We start from the raw sequence: 22,853 nt of genomic DNA on the forward strand, positions 1-22,853 counted from the left end.
CTTCAAGAATTTGCAGGATACCCCTAAGGGAGTCAGCAGAACCATCAAAGAAAATCAAGACATCATCTGCGAAGCTTAAATGAGTAATCAGAGGAGCTTCACACTCCGGATGAATACCAAACCGACCATTAATGGCTCCTGCATCCAGCATTTTAGAGAGCACATCCATAGCGATCACAAACAGGAGAGAGGATAAGGGGTCTCCTTGCCTAAGACCTTTCTTCCCGGGAAAGAATCCTTGAAGCTCACCATTTAAGACGACGCTGTACGAAGGGGTCGTCACGCATTCTTTTATCCAACCAACAAACTCCTCCGGCATCTCTATAGTTTTTAAGACTTTGAAGAGAAAATCCCAACTGAGATTATCATAAGCCTTGGATATATCAATCTTCAAGCAGCCTCTCGTAGTCGGACCCTGATCATTAAAATCTTTTACTAACTCCGATGCCAACATCACGTTTTCGCAGAGTAGCCTATCTTGGACGAATCCAACTTGATTCCTTTGCACTATATCAGCGACACACAACTTCAGCTTTTTCTTGAGCATTCTGGCCATTACCTTTTAGATTGTAGAGCATAGCGAAATCGGCCTAAACATAGTAAGCTGATCAGCTCCAACAACCTTCGGGATAAGGGAGATTGCCGTATTGTTAAAATGCCCCATCATACGACCACTCAAGAAAAAATCCATGATTGCATCGATCAAATCTTTTCCTACTACTTCCCAAGACTCCCAAAAGAATTCTGCTGCAAACCCATCAGGCCATGGAGCCTTATTCTTAGGCATGGTAAACAGCGAAGTTTTTATCTCCTCTTCTGATGGAATCACAGTTAACTGGTCAGCAATAGCCTGAGGACATCTATAAGAAATGAGGCCTCTAAGCTCTTCGACTGGAACGCTTCGATACAACACATCTTCTGCTCCCAGCAAATTCTGAAAGAACGCGATCACCATCTCTTTAATTTGCACCTAGTTAAACACCCGATTACCTCCATCATCTCTCAGAAAACTGATGCAGTTGCGGACCTGGTGGGCTAACACTGCTTTGTAGAAGAACTTAGTGTTAGCATCTCCACAGTCCAACCATCTGATACGAGCATTCCTACAGAAGAAGATCTCTTGAGCCGCCTCAAAAAACTGCCACTTCTTACGAGCAACAAACTTCTGGCGAAACAGAGTATCTGACGGTGCAAGAAGGAGTTGCTCTTGAATCTCTTTAAGCGCCTCAAGAGCTTCTTTTGCCCTCTGTTGAATATTACCAAAGCCTTCCTTATTCAACCTTCTACAAGCTGCCTTCGCCTTCTTCAATCTTTGAGCTAGCGAGAACAGCTTCGACCCTACCAGTATCTCCTGCTCCCATGCCTTCAACATCTCAGCTTTGAATCTTGGATGCGAAGCTATGGACGAAAAGTACTTGAAGCTGCATTTCCTAAACTCTGGGACCGAGGAAAAAGCAACCACCGCTGGAGAATGGTCTGAATCACCCGGTGCTTCAAAAATACTGACTGCTTCTGGGAACACCTCTCTCCACTTCTCATTACAGATCACCCTATCCAACTTTCTCAAGATCGGATCCTCTGGTTTTTTATTCGACCACGTGAAAAAGTACCTCTGAACTCCATATCAGCCATATTACTATCCACCAAACACTGCTGAAACTATTACATGCCTCGGAGAGGCAGATCAAACGGTTGCAAAGAAAAGTGCTATGCCGCCGTTAAAATCTGATTAAAATCACCTAGAACCACTAGAGGGAAAGCTGCCACGATAGGAGAGTTTGAGATAGAACTAAATCCCTCCACAAATTGCGTCTCTCCCCTTCTGTGTTGTGCGCATACACAAAAGCCACTGTACAATTCGTACCTGAAGCTGGATCCGAGACTCCACACAGAATCATTTGATCCGTCTTCTTAAAAATTACGACTGACAAAGACTGACTCCACAAGAGCCAGATTCTTCCTCCTGCCGCATCTGAGTAGTTATTATCAAACCGCCAACCAGGAGCTACAGCTCCAAGAACACTTCTAAAATTTTCCTCCTGAACATGGGTCTCCAAAAGAGCACCCACAGATGAACCCAAACTCTGCAACCAACTTCTAACAACTCTCTGACGACTAACACCATTTAAACCTCTGATATTCGAAGAAAAAAATCTTCATATATACATAAAAAGGGGGAAAAACTGATTAACACTCGATTTTCTTATCCAGCGAATTACACCGGAGAAGAAACTGATACGATTTTGGAGGGGAACCCACATAACCAGAGTCTTTCCACCGCTCCACCTGCCTCACTGTGCGCCTATAGCCCTTGGAGTGTTTAGTCAGCCAAATAGACGATTCCTCCGGTATCTGAGCCAAAACCTCCTCCTTCTGTTCTGCTTGATCACCGTCTACTATCTCTGTGACTGCACCAATCTCCCCTTCCTCTAACTGAGACCCAACCACTGCTAGTGACCTATCCGAAACCTCACCCTCCACTGCTTTTACAGCTCCGATCACTTCACGATTCTTATTTGACAGACTGGTATTCTGAGCTTCTGTTACCACCACCTCTGACTGATGAACCTTCACAACTGAACTCAACACCTCTGGAGGTGAACTCAAGGCTCGAACTTTAGCTCTGGAATGGGACCTGCGACGAGATCTTGAACGAGCCCTACTTTTCTTTTTATCCTCTTCAACAATGGGTCCATCCTTCTCCACTTCCTGAGACGGCTCTACCAAACTCACATCCTCCTTACATTTAACCACACTGATCACTGCTTCCTTTTTCTGAGTAAAAGCTTTCTTCATCAACGGCTTGTGGCATCTATTCATCAGATGCCCAAACTTTCCACAGTTTATGCATTTAGGGGGGAGACTGGGATACTCAACCTTAACCCTGACTACATTTCCTTGACTGTCGCTCACCTCCACTACCTCAGGAGGCGAGTGAGAAAGATAATTTTCAACCTTGACTTTTGTATCTCCAAAATGATAAGGATCCAAACGAGATTTCTCAGTGTGGAGCGGTTCGCCAATCCCGCTAGCAACAACACTGATCCCGTCCAAAGAGTACAGCTGAGGAGGTACGTTCTTAAGCACCGCCCACGTCGGAGCAAAAAGGAGTTCTTCAGCTACTAAGTTCCCGTCTGCTGACCATGGATACACCGAGAAAGCACACTGGTCAGCCTGCCAGTAACCCACCTGAAGAACCCACTCTCGCGTTTGTACCGAAGGAATGAGTATTAGAACGCACGTATCCGAGACCGTTCTAACAGTGATTCTCCCGAACTTTCCCCAAACTGGGTTCAGATCCACGATAATCTTTTCTGCTGAAGGTCGACGACCGTGAAAGTGAGCCACCACATGATCTTTCCAAAGCTCCGACGTCTGCAAAAGCACGGACTCCGGTGCTTGAATAACCGGTGTTCCATCTTCCAACAACGTAGGGTCGGATATCTTGCGGAGGTTTCTCAATGACGCTTTGAAACGCGATGCGTAGGAAGGGACCCGCGCGGCCGGAATCGAGGGTGGCACCGAGGAAGACTGCAGCTTTATCTCCAAATCGCGATATAAACACAAGGTTTCGCGATTCGAAGCTTTCGCCTTGTTTGGTCCTCCTGGATCAATAGACGCACCTGAGGACGGGGATGACGAAAGATTCGACATTTCGAGAGGAAAACGAGTAGGATTAGCTTCTCGTAAGCCGGCGTGAGGCCAACCCACGGCGGAAAAGTTCTGGAATCCTAGTCGTCCTTTTTCGCCTTTTTAGGAGAGAGAAAAAAAAAGCCTTTTCGCCTTTATTGTATTTGTGCTTTTTTTTATCACCAACTATCGTATAGTTTAAGTGTTATACAGCCAATATTAAACCAATTTCAAAAAAAAAGTATTGCGTTTATTTGTAGACTTATGTTAACAAAAAGCAATCTAGTGAAACGAACGAAATTAAATTGTTTTGGTTCGTTAGTTCATACGTACGTTGGTGCATTGAAACCAACAAAGCTGGGGAAAGCTGAAGCACTAAACATAGTTAGGCTAACAAATAACTTATTACTAAAAGCCAGTGTTTTTGATTCTCATTTGTGTTAAAGTTAGAAAACAAAGTGTTAACCAAAAAAAAAGTTACAAAGCAAGCTGTTCTTTAAACTTTAAAGTGAAAGAAGGTCGAAAATATTTTTGAAATTCACGAAAGAAACAGCTTTCAAGTCAAAGCTTTTGAGGTTAAAAACCTTTGGAATATACATAGTATAAACACCTACACAATAAACAACTTATTCTTTCAAAGTAGAGACAAAAGGAAAATTGAACAATGTAAATGGGCCAAAATTACTTTTGTCATGGAAAGAACACGAGGCTTATCTTTAAACACAATAGTCAGAACGTCACAGATCTGAACTCTTCTTCATTTTCTGTGGAACAAACATTTCTTTTTGTCATTCTTATTTGAATATCCGTGTTCTTCGTTCTGCCTGCCTTCTTTTTGCTATCTTAGATATGAGTTCGTGGGGGATCTATCATACTCTCAAAACAATGGTGGGCAAAACATGTTATTATGTTTTCATATTTATTGCTATATATATTTGGAGGTTTTGACATTAATCGAAAATTTGATAAAACTGTTGACTATTCCTTCACATGGTCCAACAATATTTATGTTATCTTGTCCTGTATCTCTACAATACGACTCTATCCAAATACGCCACTGTATTTTCTACCGCCTGCTTTTTCATGAGTTGAATATGAATGCCTAGAGTCACAATCTAGGCATTCACCATCCAAGGACCTTGAGACAGAACATGATTGAGGCTTGTTTCACTCTTGAAGATGAAATAAATTCGGTTTGGTTTCTGTAACATCCCGAGTTGTGATATGTGAAAAGGCTTAAGAGAATTAATTTGGCTACCTATGTCACCAAAGTTGACTTACCTTTTCCGTCACACATCCGTTTAGAACTCTAGAGTTAAGCATGCTTGGGCTGGAGTAGTGAAAGGATGAGTGACCTATCGGGAAGTGATTCGCGATACCGTGCAAGGGAGGCCAAAGCACGGAGAAAGGTCGAGTGGTGATTGTAGGGTCAGTAAACAGTGATTTCGAACTTTGGAAAATTAACGACCGGCCGTCGGATGGGATGGAGCCCACGGGCCGAGAGAGCGGGCGTGGGTGGCCTATTAGCCGTGGACGGTCGGGGCGTTACAAGTGGTATCAGAGCTGGTTAGCCGTCTCAGTTCTGACCTGAGAGGCGTCTTGAGACCTGTCGTGGAACGCAACGAGGGCGTTGCGTTCTTTGAGAGGAGGTGAATTGTAAAAGTTGTGATATGTAAAAAGGCTTAAGAGAATTGATTTGGCTACCTATGTCACCAAAGTTGACTTACCCTTTCCGTCACACATCCGTTTAGAACTCTAGAGTTAAGCGTGCTTGGGCCGGAGTAGTGAAAGGATGGGTGACATATCGGGAAGTGATTCGCAATACCGTGCAAGGGAGGCCAAAGCACGGGAAAAGGTCGAGTGGTGATTGTAGGGTCAGTAAACAGTGATTTCGAGCCTTGGAAAATTAACGACCGACCGTCGGATGGAATGGGACCCACGGACCGAGAGACCGGGCGTGGGTGGCCCATTAGCCGTAGACGGTCGGGGCGTTACAGTTTCATTTTGCTATCCTTTGATATAATAGTTAATGTATTTTTGGTCCATGCTATAATATTGTAGGCTCTTTGTATTTGTTTCATTTCCTTTTCTTTCCAAATACGATTCTTTCGTTTGAGATGTTAGTATCGTACTAAAAATCAGTTTATCAATAAATAAATGAAGACAATAGATGGAACAAATGTTTAGCCGTGGCGTGAAAAGAAAAAAGAAAAGCAAAAGTAAAAAAGAGAAAAACAAAAGAAAAAAAAGAGAGGAGCGGTAATAAAAAGTAGCGAGAAAGCCAACTAAAAATAATAATACAAACAATAATCAGTTGTTTTAATTCTTTTTCTTCTCAAATGCTATTTTCATTTATCTTTTTATCTTCCTTTACAAAAAAATATATAAAAAGATTAAAAACCACATTTCGAAAAGCTCAACTTCTCTTTCTTCCTCCTTTAAAAACTCACTTAGCTATAGCCATTCCCGTTGACAAAGCCAACCTCTCCTTTACTCTCTTTCTCTCTCTTTTAGCTCTCTATCTCTCTCTCTCAATGGATGCTCTTAGCTTTGTGAAATTCTGGCTAACCAATAACACCAACGGCAATAAACCCCGCCGTGAAATCAGAATCTCAGAATCCGCCGTCGAACCCTCCACCGCATTGGGAGACTCCGAAGTTGACCTCTGCGAAGAAGATGATTCCTTCTTCGAGCTCGAGATCTCTCTCTCCGACTTCTCCTTAAAGAAAAACAAAACCCATGAAGAAGAAAAACAGAACACGTTCTCTGTCTCCAAAAGCAAAGTCCTCCCTTTCGTCGAAACCACCTCGAAACCTCAATCTCCGATCACTCTCCTGAAACCCAGTCAAAAGCTTCGTGCTTTCTCCTTCAAGAAGAAAGAACCCAGCAGCAGAAGCCTCAACGTAAGGTTCAGATTCGAAGACGAGACAACAACGAGGTGTGAAGACTCTGTTTCTTCCTCTTCAAAGAGATTCTTCGATCTCATTAAGCCACTGTACAATAAAACAACGAAGAGACAGAGCGTCAACAGTGTATCCACTTCTCCGGCGTCTTCACCGGCGGCGAGAGAGAAACAGAGGAGTAATGTTACTCGAACTGTGAGGAGACAGCTTGGGAAGAGCCGGTCGGCGTCTGCGGCTGTCGGAGCCATGTCTCCGGGGAAGAGGCTCGACGAGTCTTTGCAGGTTCAACAAGATGGGATTCAAAGTGCCATTCTCCATTGCAAGAAATCGTTTCACGGGTCGAGAGGTATGCAAGAACAGAACAGTCTTTTCCTCTGTATTTTCATTGATTTTATTTGAGTTTTTTTCGAGAATTTTAATGGGTATCTCTTTTGATTTCAGAATCTTCTATGTTATCCCGATCTACTAGTGAATCTTCCTCACAAGAGAAACTCAGTACTTCATCTTCTGAAGGTATACTATGAGTTTTGTATATGGATGATTTTATTTTGATAAAGGTTAATTTGAAAATTTGCTAATTATAAAGATTTACTAATGTTTTTTTTTGTAGATTCGTATTTGTTTTCAAGAATGTCAAGCGATTCATCAGTGTCGGAGAAATCAATGGATAGTCTGACTTCAATCAAGGAACAGAGGGAGAAGATTTGCGATTAGGTTTACTTTTGTCAAAAGAAAGAAAAAGAAAATTAAATAGCAGGAAGGAGCTTTAGTCTTTTGAAAAATTAGTGCAAAAAATACTTAGTTTGAAGTGGTGATGATGATGGCAAAACAGACAAATCTTGTTGCAGCATCAGCAGAGACTCACAGATTACTGATGGCTCTTTCTTTTGCCTTTGTATTGTGATGGATCATTATGTGAATCCTGACACCTAGAAATTTGAAAAAAATAAGTAAATATATAATTATTACATATCTCTGTCGTCTTCGTTTGTCACACAGCTGATCTCACAATGTGTCATATTTCAATTTCTTAAATTCTCTTATAAATTCCCATATAAAATCTTAGTAATTGTACTAAAATAATTATTGCTTCCAGTTTTTGAATATGTTATTATCTAAGGACTAAGGATTGTTTAGAGAACGAAAACTGAAAAGTGTGTTCAGCATATTTATAAATTTCTAAAATATATGCCATCTTTATTTTCTAAAACAGATCATCTTTTCATTTAGAAAATTCATATTTGATTTTTGGCGTTTTTTCATCTTCCTGAAAAACTTTTTTTCCATTCTTCTTTCACATAATACAAATTTTATTGACATAAGTTATAGTCAAGGTGAGCACACCTCCCTATTCCCCAAGGCAGTAAAGTCCATGTATATGGTGGTAAATCGGAGATCCGCAAACTAGTCATCTAAGATTTTGATTGGTATTTTTTTTTTTCCCTCAAGATTGGTTTTTTTTTTTCCCTCAAGATTGATATTATTAATTATTTGATTGGTATTTATTAGAGTAAAAAAGTGGTAAATAAAGAGGAAAAATGAAAAAAAAAAAAAGGTGAAACTGAGATTTAAGTTTTTCTTTTGTTTAAGGGAGAGACAAATTTACTCTACATTTATTACTTGTTTGAGTAAATAAACTGAAAACATTTTCCATTTGATTGATGGAAAATAGAGTAATTCAACTGAAAAAAATGTTTACTCTACTTTGTTTACTTTAAACATGCTATACAATCACATTCAAAATTTAATATATTGAGCAGATGCTGTTTTAATGGATTTTCTTGTCGATGAGTATTTTTGGTGGATAGAGACTATTGCTTTCTCTTAGACGCTGAAACAGCTCTTAGGCAGTTGAAAATAGAATTATGTGTGGTAATCTACGATATGTGTGACCGTGGAACAAAAATGTTGTCTGACGGTGATAAAGTTTGAGAGCTATGTATTCTGTTAATAAAATCTTAGTAATTGTACTAAAATAATTGTTGCTTTAAGTTTTTGAATATGTTATCATCATCTAAGAATTGTTTAGAGAACGAAAACTGAAAAATGTGCAAACAAAAAGCCTTTAAGCGGCGAGTAAACACACGCGCTTCTCTCTTTGTTTTCAAAATTCTAGATCCAGATCTGGGAGGAGCTCCGACCTTCCGGCGTCTTGTCGGTCTTCCAAGGATGCTCCCCCCCCCTTTACTTTTTCGTCGTCGGAACCTGCATTTAACGAAAGGAAAGTGACGAACTGAAGGAGGCACAACCTTTATCACTTCCGCGGCGTTTAGGTCACTGTAGCGGTGGTCCTCTACGTTGAAGCTGTGGCCTTGGTGGTTCGTCGGAAGCTGGTGGTAGATCTCTGCTAGAGGACGGTGGAGGTTCTCTGGATTTCCGCAAGTTAACCATCGAGGCTAGGGTATTTCTTTCAACGCCGTCGCTGTGGGGGCTCTTGTTGTCGACGAGCTTGTTCTGGAGATGGCGGTTCTCCGGAACCTTCCCTCTTAGATGCAGAAGCTTCTCTTGGCCGGTGGAATTAGGGTTTGTGCGTGGTGCTTGAAGAGCTGTGCGACTGGTGAGGCAGCGACAGAGCTTGGCGGAGAAAGGTTCAAGAGTCGGTTCTCCTATAGATTCCGGCGTTCGGGGCCGCGGGATCCCTCCGAGGTTGGCTCTAGCTCTGAAGACGAACTGTTGATGGATCTTCGGCTGGTTCCGGACACACTGGCTGCCGTGAAGTTACGGTGACATCAGGATTTGCTAACCAATCGTGTTCGTCGGAGTGGGGCTTTATGCTCCTAGTATTTTCTTTCCCTCGCTTGTGATTTTTTCTCTTAGATTTTAGATCTTTGATCTAGGTCTTTTGCTGTGCTTTGTCACTCTGTTCTTGTTTGAGCATCGTTTTCTTTAGGTTTCCGGCTTTTCTCCGGCAGTGACGTGTACTTTTCAATTACCATTGGGTGAATTAATAATATTTAATTTAAAAAAAAAAAAAAAAAAAAAAAAAAAAAGAAAACTGAAAAATGTCTTCAGCATATTTATAAATTTCGAAAATGTATGCCATCTTTTTTTCTAAAACAAATCATTCTTTCATTTAGAAAATTCTTTTTTGATTTTTGGCATTTTTCATCGGTCCAAAAAAATCTTATTTTTCATTCTTCTTTCACATAATGCAAATTTTACTGACAGAAACTGTAGTCAAGGTAAGCACACCTCTCTATTCCCCAAGGCAGTAAGGTCCATGTATGGTTGGAGGCGGTTGATTCACAAGATCTCTGGATATGGCATGCATTTTTTGGACCGCCAGGTACCTGTAATGACATTAGGGGGTGTATTGAATCTGAAATTTGAAGTGATTTGATTTTTAATGAGTTTTGAGATGATTGCAGGAGAATTAGAGAATTTGGTGTGATTTTTGTTAAAACACTCTAAAATCTCATCTAAAACAGTGGAATTTGGATTTTTAGTTTTATAACTAAAGAACTCCCCTCAAACACTTTAGAAACACTTAAAGTACTCTAAAATCTCCAACTTAAATTTTGTTCAATAACAGTGGATTTCAGAGTATTTTATAAAATATCAAGTTTAATAACACTGGATTTTAAAGTATTTTTTAAAATCCACGTTTGAATAACAGTGGATTTGTCATTTTTATACAAATCACTTAAAACTCTTAGTTGAATACACCCCCCTTAATGTTCTTGACCGCTCACCTGTTTTTGATGACATAATAAACGGTCGAGCTCCCAATGTCACTTACTCCGTCAACGGAAGAGAGTATCATATGACTTACTATCTCACCGATGGTATATATCCGAAATGGGCAACTTTTATCCAGTCTATTACATTACCACAACACCCGAAAGCAGTTTTATTTGCCCAACGTCAAGAAGCTGCCCGAAAAGATGTCCAACGTGGTTTCGGAGTCTTGCAGTCTCGCTTTGCCATTGTTAAAAGTCATGCACTTTTTTGGGATAAAGCCAAGATTGGAAAGATTATGAGAGCATGTATCATTCTCCATAATATGATCGTCGAAAACGAACGAGGTAAATACAATCTGCATAATATTACAGAGTTCCAACAAAGAGAAGAAAGCGGAAGTTCACATGTCGATTTCACGTATACTCCAAATAACCCTTCAAATATCCAAAATATGATGAGTGTTGAAACTACAATTCGTGATAGACAAAAGCATGAACGACTGAAAGCTGATTTGGTTGAACATTTCTGGCAAAAATTTGGAGGCGTCGAAGACAACAACTGAGCTCGGATGTATGTTTCAAATTATTCTCGTTTATTTTAATAACTTTGTTTTTATGTTTTATGTTTTTTTAAATCTATGGTACAATGTTTTAAGTATAAGTTTCATAAAAATAATTAAAAATTTTTTGTTAAATTAAAAAAAATTAAGAAACTTTAATTAAGAGACTTGCATTGGACCACAAAAATTAACGGATCTCTTCATCCGGTCTCTTAATGCACTTTTACAATTAAAAACTATTAAACATAAATTAAGAAACCCATTTTGGGTCATTGGGTTGCTGATGCTCTAAGGTCTACGTACGGTGAAGAGGCAAATCGGAGATCCACAAGCTAGTCATCAAAGACTTTGATTGGTATTTATTGGAGTGAAAATATGGTAAAATGAAGATGGAAAATGAAAAAAAAAATGTGAAACTGATAGTTAAGTTTTTATTTTGTTTAAATAAGAGAGAATTTTACTCTACATTTATTACTTGTTGGAGTGAATAAATTGAAAACATTTTTCACTTGATTAGTGAGAAATAGAGTAACTGAACTGAAAAAAAAATTTACTCTACTTTTTTTTGTCTACTCTACTTTGTTTACTGTAAACATGCTATACAATCACATTCGAAATCTATTATTTTTTATGCCGATGCTGCTGTGATGGATTTTCTTGTCGATGAGTATTTTTAGTGGATAGGGACTATTGCTTTCTCTTAGACGCGGAAACTGCTTTTAGACGGTTGAAAATAGAGTTACGCGTAAAAATCTACAATATGTGTGACAGTTGAACACAAATGTTGTTTGGCAGTGATAAAACATGAGAGTTATGTATTTTGTTTGGAATTCGACATTGTAGCCGCAAGACTACTCTAGGGGTTACTTTCTTTTTGAAGATTATTTGTTGAAGGAAGGTTCGGTATCTACACATCGGACAAGGTGAAAGTGCAGATAAATACAATTTGATGAGTGTTTTTGTAAGGGCTGGCTCAACAATTTTTTGGGAACTTTGGCCAAAAAAGAGTTGAAATTTTATTTTTTATGTAATTATTTAAAGTGTTTTACTATTTCTATAATTTCTTTACGATAAACATAACTTTTGAATATATAAAATTAAATTTAGCTAAAATTGTATTTTTATCTAAATTTTGTTTATCAAAAAATGAAATTTTAATATAAAGATGAAAAAGAATTTGTATTGAAAATATTTTACGTCTCTGGGGTAGTCGCACTCGCTGAAACTCAATCCCACATAAACTATAACTAAATTAGATTTAGTATACAAGAAGAAAAATAACCAAAAGAAATTTTATTTAATAGGTAAAGATCATTCTACCTTCATTTATAGATATATAAATATAAATAAATATTAAAATAAATAATAAACATAAAATAAATTTTATTTAATTTCGAAAAGTACATTTTTAATCTACAATTTTTAATTTCTATCAAAAATAAATTTTCTTTAGAAATCTAATTTCAAAATAAAAATTATTTTTTGAGACTATATTTAAAATTTAAATACTTTTTAGAAACCAAATCCTAAACTACATCCCCCAAAAACCCACCTCTTAAATCTAAACCAAAATATAAATTAGTTAACCATAAAAGTATAAGTATTTTTGTTACCTCTTTAATAAAACATTTTGGTCATTTTAATATTTTGTGCTATATTTATGATAAAAACATTTAGTATTATCCTAAGAAAATTCTTGAAAATATAATTAATTATAATAAAATTAAACCAAATTATAACCCATTAAAAATTGGTAGACCACAATGTCATAAATCCAAAATTTAAACCAAAAACCCAAAACAAACAAAAAACCCCCAAATTTAATTCTAAATATTTAAAGTGCAGAATATTTTAAAATATATAATTTTAGGGCAAACGACCTATATTCCATGAGAAATACCATATAGCAATAATTTTATACCATGTTTCATCTCCATCCTATTTTTTAATCAATATAAATAAAAAAAATATCCCCACAATATGAAAGTTTGAAACATATTTAGACATGATTCTTAAATTTGAAATAAATCCCACATAAACCATAACTATATTTGAAGGCTATCGTACAGAGGGTACCTATGAGTGCTGTCGATGATATAGTAGAACATAAAACGCTATAAAAGACCTATTATAGCGTTTATCATGAGCTAAAAATGTTAATATTTCTTGTAGTGTGTATACAAGAAATTTAATTTAATAGCGTTTAAATTAGTTTTAGAGTTTAGGATTTGAAATATAGTTTTAGGGGTTGGTTTTAGAATATAAAATTTATGTTTTGGAGTTTTTATTAGTTAAATGTAGTGTTATGATATAAGGTTTGGAGTATGGGATTTGTGATTTAGAGTGAAACTTGAGAATAAAATTTGAAAAATCAGATTTGTAATTTATGTGTCAAGATTTCGTGTTTAAGTTGGAAAATATTAGTTTTACTATGTAGATTTATAGGGTTGTAAGTATATTTGTTTTGTGGAATAGAGTTTGGAGTTTAGATAAAGGGTTTGGAATTTAAATTTTTAATTTAGGGGTTATAAATGTTAAAATGAAATATTAAATATAAATGTTAAAACTTACTTATAAAGTTAAAGTTATAAAACTAAATAAATTTGAAATTTAAAAATTGTGTTTAGATATAAAAGAGTGTATGATTTGGTATGTAGTTTAGGTTTAGATTTTTAGTGTTTTGAAATATAATGATTAAAATGGTTTTTCTTAGCATTGGAAAAAATATTATTATATGTCTTTGATAGTATTATTGAACCCGCTTAAATAATGTCTTTGACACTAAATTATAATTTTCTGCTAATTGTTGGTGGAATCAATGATTTTATCTTTCCGTTCACTTTATTTTCAAAATAAAACTAATTAAGTGTTATTTTAAGTATTACTCTATCATAGCATTTATCTAATGCTATTATATAGTATAAAAATTTTAAGTTTATCGACGACATCAGTTCAGTAAAATATTCTATACACAATGTGCTATCAATGTGAACTTTTTCTGTAGTGGCATTAATTGATATATGATACTATTTCTCAAGGAAAAATAAATCGTTTACTTTAATTGTTTTCTCCCAAATTATCAAGAAAGTGACATTGGAGACAGAAACACCGATATATTGGGTTAGTAACTAGAATGCGTAGGATCGTTTATACAGTCATCCAATGGTGAAGTTAATTAACTAGTTAAGTGGAATATTGATTTCCCGCGTATTTTAAACAATTAAAAGAATGTCAAATTATTTTACATATTAAAATATTGCAAAAGATGCCCAGTACTTCTTTACGATTATGCTATTGAAATATTTTGCAAATACACTTCTTTTGACACATATATATATATATATACACTTTTGTTCCATTTGGAAGTTACAGATTTTAGGCGTCAACAAAGTAGTTGGTGGGCAGCACGATGAACAATTCAATATATGTTTTTGTCTGTAGGAACTATATATAAACTACTGAAATAGACTTCGAGAGCTGAGTCAACTGAGTATTTTATCCTGATAATTAGAGTTGTCTTAGAGAACTCATTCTTGTAATGACTAGGATTATATAGTTTTGGATTGATTACATGAGATAACAAACGACAAAAACGAGTGACATATATTTTAGAAATTACTTTTGTTTAAGGATATCAGAAAATTATACAAGTTAGAGTTTCGGATCCCACCACCACAACCGACCAGAGTCACCTAACAGAGTGATCCGCAAACTTTAAAAAAGTCCAAGAGATCATAATTTTTTTTTTCCAAACGTAGACAAAGAAGTAGAAAGTTGTGACCAAACTAATGGGTGCATAACAGAGAACATGAGACGACAATAATTTACTAGGTTTGAAAACGTGTCTAGTTGCCAACCATTTTATTAATTGATACTTTAAACAACCCAACTATTAAATAAAACTACTTGAGTTTAAGCAACTATAGATCACAATGCGATCTCCACTAGATAGACAGCCAAATGCTCGACGTACCTCCTGATTTGTTTTTATTTTCGGATAAAGGTTGTCTCAGATTTTCGCATTAACAATAACAAAATATTCTATCAACAAAGCATAAACCTAAATCCTAATAATAGATATTTCTATATTATAAGAAATTTGAAATATAATAATATATCAACAAAGCATAATCCTAAATCCTAACAGGCCTTCTATATTATAACACATTCTTCAATAGTCTGTGAAAACTAATATTAGATTTAATGATTGTAGTTTGTTAGATTTATACATATATATATTAGTGATTGAGAAAAAATGTATAAAAAATAGTATGAAAATTTACATATCGACATGCGCCATGAGCTCGGCACACGAATCCAGCTGCATAGCTTGGCGACTATAGTCACGGTCCGAACACTTGGCTCAACCGCTCGTTCGTTCGCTAACCTCAGTGTAATTCATTGGATTAAACTAACTTAAGACAAAGAAAGGAAAGAGTTCATGAATAAAAAGGAGAAAAGGAAACATGCAAAAGGGTCATACTTAAACACATAGATAGACGACTAGAAATTAGAGTTCCACTTAAATCTTTCTTGCTTACTTGTACTTTTTCGGTATACTCAATCGAATACCGGCTTATTTCTCTCTTGTTCACAAGGGCAGATCTAGAAATAAATTGAGTTAGGAGCACGTACAATTTCGTCACTATATATTTTTTTTTTTGAAAAAAATTTCTTCACTATATTTAAATTTTGTATTACAGACATTTCTATAGATTTTGTAGTATTTGTTAAAGAAAATAAAAAATTAGATGGGGGCACATGACCCGTACGTTCCTCCCTCAGTCCTCCCCTGCTTGTTCATATACATGTAACTTTACTCTCTTTTGATCAATAAAACACATTTGAAATAACTCAAAATCGGATTTTGTTCTTTTTATTTAAGCCAGCTAAACTTAGATTAAACAAAATTGTATGAGGATTTTGTTAAGTTTTGCATCATAAAGTGTTGTTTTGTCTCCGTTCAGTTTGCGCTACTGGGTTTTGATAAATGGTATTTTTGACTATCTTGTATATATGTTTTTCAATTGGTTTTCAAGTATTTATCAAGTCTTTCCAATCCTTTTTGAATCATTTCAAATCTGAAATTGCATTGGATGAGAGATAGACCATTTGGGACAAAAGAAGCAAAAAATATTGTAATTTGGAGATTTTCACACAGAGTAGTTTGATGGCTGTTCCTGATCGAGCGGAGCAACCGTGTGCATGTTCCAGCGGCAGATATTTTTATGGAAAACCACCAAGTTATTTCGGGATTTTCCCTAATCATCCCAATTTTCTCTTTGGCCACTAGCAACCTCCATATATCTTCTTTTTCCTATTTCTTATGTTTATTCTACGCTATTTTTGCTTAAGTAACCAGACCCTAGAGATTGTAACTTGGCGATTTTGCTACTTTGTAAAGGGTGAATGCTATCTCTCTAGTCATAGAGAAGAACCCCATGAATCCTCTTTTTATCTCTTTTATTAACATGCAATATTATTTAGAATTGTTCTCTCTGTTTTCTCTTGTTACGACTGAGTAGTCGATCTTGTTAGCCTAGGGTGTTAGGATATGTTAGATCAATCGCGAGCTGAACATAGATAAGTATCCATCGATTGTCTTTATTCATAGTTGTTCCTATTGCTTTCATTGAATTAATCACTTAATGTTAGATCCTAGGTTTAACTTGTTCATTAACCGTATAATAGATTGTTGACTTGTTATGAATGAGCATTACATCTCTAATCATAAAAAGTAGATATTATGGTGTTTTGTAAACAGATTGGATCAGTCCTTAATTAATGTCTATCATCACATCTCAATCCAATCCAGAGTTTAGGTATTGAGATCGATGGATAAAAGAAGGAGCACCACGACAGTGGATTGATCGATACGGATATTCGTTTTTTCAGATATCCGAGATTTTTTTAGATATTTTTGAATATTCACAGATACTTATGGATACCTTATCCACTTTGTTCAATACACATAAATCTATAAAAAAATGTGCAATTGTTTTCATTTTTTTGTTTACTTAATAGAAAAGATAAACAAAAAAATAATGAAACAATGTGTTTTATGGACTTTTTAATTACTATTTTTTTTATAAAACAATATTTTAGAAAAGATATAGTTTTCTAATAAAGATTTTATATTTTTTCTTAATTTTATATTTTGTAAATAAAATTATATGTTTAAACAACAATTATATAGTATTATACATTTAAAACTCTATATTTAGTTATAAATATACATCTATCTGTATATAAGTAGCCAGAGTGGATCAGATATCTACCTATAAATTTTTTAGTATTTGTGTTTTGCTTCAATTTTAAGAGATATTGATTATTAATCTCTGTTTTGTTTCGGAAACTTACAAATATCCAGATTTTTTGGATCGGATAAAAAAATAACGAATAGAATGAAATTTAACGTATAAAATGCCTAGCCCTATTATTGATAGTTGCAGATCATGATGTATAAACAAACCCAGCCTGAGAGAGGGTCCACATTTAAAAAAAAAATTATAAAAAAATTATATTTTTATATTTTATTTTATAAAATAAAAAATAAATACATTATATTAAAAGATTTTATGTAATAAAAACGACAAATTAAATAATTTAACCTATAAATTCAGTAGGTTGTTTTTTAGAAATAGTTATGAAAGTATCACAATATATAAAATTCTGCATAATTGTTTAATATATGTTTTTTTTTACTTTTGTATAGAGCTTCAGAAATTTCATGACTGGTTCTGTGTAATTAGAATTTTTTGAATTTTAGTTTTATTATATTGTTTCAAAGTTTATCTTCACTTTTTTAGACAACTTGTCTGACTTTTTATTTTGATTAATGAATATCTACACTTCAAAAAAAAAAGGGTGATGCAATGACAGTTTTTCATTTGGAACTAGGCATGGACATTCAGATAACCGTTCGGATCCGGATATGATTTTTCGAATTTTTGATATTTTAGAACTAGAGAAAATGGTACTAATCGGATAATTTTAAATTTTGGTTCGGTTACAGTTTGGTACATGTCTGATCCGGTTACATCCGAAGTAACAAAAAATAACGGATTCGGTTCGGTTCTTAGTGTATCACCAAACAATTTAATCTGATAGAACCGAAAATTATCTAAAACAACTGAACATATTGTAAATATCCCAAAAAGACATAAAGTTACAGTACAAAAACATAACATAAGTTACATATTGCTTCGACGTTCCCATCAATATCCTTGTAAACCATCTCTAACAACCAGGTTGATAATGTGAGCTGCATACCGCATATGCATGAAGTTGCCATCCAACACCGTTGCTTCATCTCCAAGAAAAATGAATTCTCTATGAAACTTCTGAAGGGCAGATGTGTTAGCTATTCAATTCTCAACTGTGATGGTGAACACCTTCTCTATAGCCCATCTAGCCAAACACTCTAGAAGAACAGAAGCAATTGTCTGACCTCTGTGATCACATACATGCTTAAACCCGATTATGAGCTTTCTTAGCTGCCAACTATCATCAACAAAATGAGCCGTAACCACCATGTAGCTCGCTCCTATAGGATGTGCTGTCCAAGTGTATGTAGTTATTGAAACCCTCTTCTTACTGACCTTAAACCAATTATTCAGAGCCTTCTTCTTTCTCACATACATCTGGACAATGTCCTTGATTGCAGTCCGTCTTGAATGAGGTTTGTAGAGACCATGCGTTCGCAAAGTTTCTCCAAGAAACACTTTGAGTGAAATAAAGTGGCAACTCACCCAACACTAGGAGCTCATTACTCGCCTCTTTAAACACAGTTTCAGAAACTTCTGCATTCGTCAGACCTTCATCATTGGTAATCACAGTTGAACCAGGAACTTGGCTCTGTTTCCACGCCATGTGAAACTTACATGAAAGCATATACTTTATAAGGTTGAAAGTTCCTTGTGAAGACGTACAACTGAAGATACACTGAAAATGGTTACATCTGCACTTGTCACGGTCGTCCTTTGTTCTTATGTAGTGTTCCTAGACGACAGATCTTGTGTTTGACTGCTTTTTTGTAGCTGGCTGAGAACTACCTCCTTAACAAACCTTTCTTTTGCCTTTCTTATCACGGCCTGCTATCCCCTCTTGCTTCTCTGTCTCAGAGATAGTGTTATCCGGCAATGGTAAAGAATCCATCTACAAATAAAAAAAGTAAAGAACATCAATAAGAGAAGACCAAATTACAAAAACATATCAATAAGAACATACTTAGGCTAAATATATTTATAACAAGTGATAAAGAGCATCACATTTTTTAGAAAAAATGATTTCAATCCCAACTCTACAAAACAAACCGATTTCAATCCCAACTCTACAAAAAAAACCAAGTGATAAAGAGCATAACATCTAAAAATAAATCGATTTGAGCTGATAAAAACCATAACAAACCGACAAAACAAATTAATTTCAATCACAACTCACAAATGTTACAAAACTTAACTAAACAAAACCTAGAAGACATGTACAAAAATGGACAAACTCATGCATGCAAATCAATTAACTAGCCTAAAACGATCAACATAATGGGAACACAATCAATAATTAAAGACAAAAAAATAGATTCTTACTTGAGATTTGTTTCGGATATTCATCTCCTTCACAAGTCTGCTCTTTTAATATGCAGATGAAGAACATCTGAAATCGCAAAGGTTGGCTATGTAGGGAAGAAGAAGCGGCTAATATGAATATCAAGAAAAGATTGGATTTTGGAAACATAAATTGCCTAAAATGTGAGTAGGCATGGACAATTTGCATAAATTAAGACTAGTAGTATACAAAGGTTACCTTAACTAAGTTTTAATTCGGGTCTAGTTGGATACCCGTATGGATCCTGGTTATAACCCGTATTCGACCCAGTACCTGACCAAATTTAAAACCTCATCCGACCGGATATTTTTTATATCTGAAATACTGATTCGGATGTTTGAATCCGGGAAATATGCCCATGCCTATTTGAAACTGTAGAGAGATGCATATGGTGAAACACAACGCGTAAACAAATATCTTTACGCGTTTTATAAAGGAAAATTAGGCTTAATATACAAGAAGAAAACAAAAATTCACAAACTAACCAAAATCACCCTCTCTCTCCTTATTTTTCTTCCTATCTCTCTCTACTTTCTTACTAAAAATCTAATTTCCTATTATTTTTTGGTTATTTCACAAATAACCCCTTTCATAAATTCTGCAACTTTCAACTCCAGTATGGCGTTAGTTACAAGCTCTGACCATCGTGTCCTCCTACATCTCCACAAATATTTATATATTTTTATTTTCGGCCTCGTTACTTTACTTCCCTTTTTTGGGATTTTATGTTTTAGTTATGAATCGTTGCATAGTATATGATGGACCATGTTAACTTGAGAAACATGTCAAACATTTTCTTATTTAATTAACATGTCAAACCTTTCTTACGTTACTGTCCATACATTTAAAATTGATTTTAAGAAGTATCTGTTTCTTCTCTTCTTTTTCCTAAGAGCATCTCCAAGGGTTCATTCTATTTTTACTCTAAAATAGAGTGACTCTATAATAAAGATGGAGTTTGCTCCAATGGTACTCTATTTTAGAGTAGAAACTCTAGTGATAAACAAAAAAACAACTTACTTTATATTTGGAGTAAACCTATTTTTCACTCTGTTATATAGTAAAAAATAGAGTACTATTGGAATATTTTTTAACTCTAAACTCTATTTTAGAGTGAAAAATAAAGTGGGGGTTGGAGATGCTCTAACGTATGTATATCTTTCCGAAATAAAAGAGGAGAGAGAGATGGTGTAAACTATTGACCTAAGAAGTAGCCCGACTTTAAAGTGTTGAGCTTAAAGTCTAAGCAGAGATGTAAAGCCATCTCCAATGGTACTGCAAAACACTATTTTAGTGTAGTTTTTACATCAAAACCATTTCCAATGAGACTGCAAAAATTACATCATTTTAGTGCAACACTATAATTTCACACCAAATTTGGTGTGACACTATTCACCACGCTAAAACACTATTCACTCCACTAAAACACTATTCACTTATTTTATTAATAAAATTTACAAATAAATAAATGAAAAATGAAAAGATAAATATATATAATATTACTCCCTCTGTTTCATAATACTTGATGTTATGCCTCAATGCACAAAGATTAAGAAAATTATATTTCTCTAAAAAGGTATTTCATATATATAATTTTAAAAGTTGACCAATTATAAAAAAGGATAGATTAATCTAATTAGTTGAACAGTTTCCAATAAAATTAAAGTAACCTTAAACTCTTAAAACTTCATGTAAATTGAAACAAAACAATTCTTAAACATCGTCTATATTGAAACGGAGGGAGTATAAAATAACTTTTAGTGTGAAGTTTGATGTTGTGGTTTAGAGAAGAATCTTTTTTAGTGTTAAAATTACACTACAATAGTGTGGTTTTGACACAAAATAGTGTTATAGGTTGGAGATGTTCTAACCATTCAAATGAATATTTGACCAACTTGGCTACTTCTCTCTTTGTAACTTTTTCGGTTCTATACATCTACAATTCTCTCATATTGGTGGTTATTGGGAAAAGTATCAAGAAAGTGAATAGTGCAGGATTTCTTGATTTTGTTCAGACCCTTTTTTAAGTTGTCTCTGTTTGTTGTTGAAAAAAGAAAATATCTCTTTGATAGACTGACCATAAAAATCAATCGATTTTAGAGTTACGGAAAATACAAAATGAGAAGACTAGGACAAAATGAGAAGACTCTACAAGCTCGCCGTTCCTTTCCTTGAGATAGTTACTGTTTCTGTTGCTCGAAAAAAAAAAAGAGATAGTTACTGTTTCTTTCTCACTTTAGCAAAGCAATCAAATATTGACACATGGCTCCAGTGCATTTTTAGTATGGATTGGAAGAGTTAACCGGAGTAGATCCAATACTATATAGTTTGAGTCTGTTTGTATCCATGATCTGGTATCCTATTTGACTGGTTTAGTTAATCATCTATTACTAAAAAAATAATTCATTTGTGACTTTTAGTAATATAACCGTTGTCTATGTATTTGCACAAAAATGTTTTTGTCTATATATAAATTAGATATAGAAGGTGGACGATCCCACACATTATGAACAAAATATTAATATAATTATTAGATTTTATGGTTATATTTTTATAATCTATATTTTCTCATGTTAAATCATATATTATATACATGTTATAATTATGTATTATCTATTAAGTATAAAGACAAAATATTTAATATTGAAACAAAACCATAATCATTTACCATCATATTATATTAAAGTTAAAATTACTGTTTGATCATAATTAAATACAAAGTAATAGGATGATAACAAATCTAGTTTAGTTTCCACAAGCACCATCGTTTTAGTCTGATAAATATTCGTCCAACTGAACTGCAAAAAATAATTTGAGTTTAACTAAATAATAACATAATGATTATTTAGTTTTGTACAACATAGGATATAGTAATTTTTAGAGAGATGTCCAAATTTGACAAATATGTTTCGACTAAAATGAGTTTAGTTTTGTACAACATAGGATATAGTAATTTTATTTTCCATTTTGAGTAACTTAACATATATACGGTGAGATTTTTTTTGAGAGATGTCCAAATTTTACAAATATGTTTCTGCTAGCATTTTTTGTCGAGGAGAGAATACCTTCCAAAAGTACAGAAAAATTTATATTTGTTTTCAAGAACATATAAGTAGTTGAAAACTCCTTTCATACATCTATTTTTGTAATTACATGTGCAACATTATAAACACATCTAAGTGGTATATAGTTTTAGAACACAAAATTTCAGAACTCTTCTTGTGTTCTGACAAACAAAATAAAAAGAAGAGTTCTGAAATTTTGTGTTCTAAAACTATATACCACTTAGAGAATTGGTAATAAAAACATTTGTGGTCATACCATAAATAGCATGTACCAAACTCTGAAAATCTCCTTCAAAAATTATATGTCAATATTCCTTTATCCAAAAAAAATTGTATGTCAATATTCCAAAGACCAACATATTTGCATACAAAAAAAAAAAAAAAAAAAAACATATTTGCATACCACTG

The 22,853-nt window shown here is 34.6% G+C and overlaps 1 protein-coding gene across 2 annotated transcripts; it reads left to right on the top strand.

The window, feature by feature from the left end:
• Window positions 1-6,063: 6,063 nt before the first annotated feature.
• LOC108824325 (membrane-associated kinase regulator 5-like) lies at window positions 6,064-7,505 on the top strand. 2 transcript variants are annotated; one of them, XM_018597739.2, is made up of 3 exons: window positions 6,070-6,879; window positions 6,975-7,046; window positions 7,144-7,505. In XM_018597739.2, the coding sequence occupies exons 1-3, from the start codon at window positions 6,165-6,167 to the stop codon at window positions 7,245-7,247; spliced, it is 891 nt and encodes a 296-aa protein (XP_018453241.1). In that variant the 5' UTR covers window positions 6,070-6,164; the 3' UTR covers window positions 7,248-7,505. The 2 variants fall into 2 exon arrangements, with proteins under 2 accessions (XP_056849830.1, XP_018453241.1); XM_056993850.1 differs by lacking the exon at window positions 7,144-7,505 and having other exon boundaries at window positions 6,064-6,879; window positions 6,975-7,057.
• Window positions 7,506-22,853: the final 15,348 nt, after the last annotated feature.

The sequence above is a fragment of the Raphanus sativus genome, chromosome 9 (assembly GCF_000801105.2).
Source record: "Raphanus sativus cultivar WK10039 chromosome 9, ASM80110v3, whole genome shotgun sequence".
Classification (NCBI taxonomy): domain Eukaryota; kingdom Viridiplantae; phylum Streptophyta; class Magnoliopsida; order Brassicales; family Brassicaceae; genus Raphanus; species Raphanus sativus.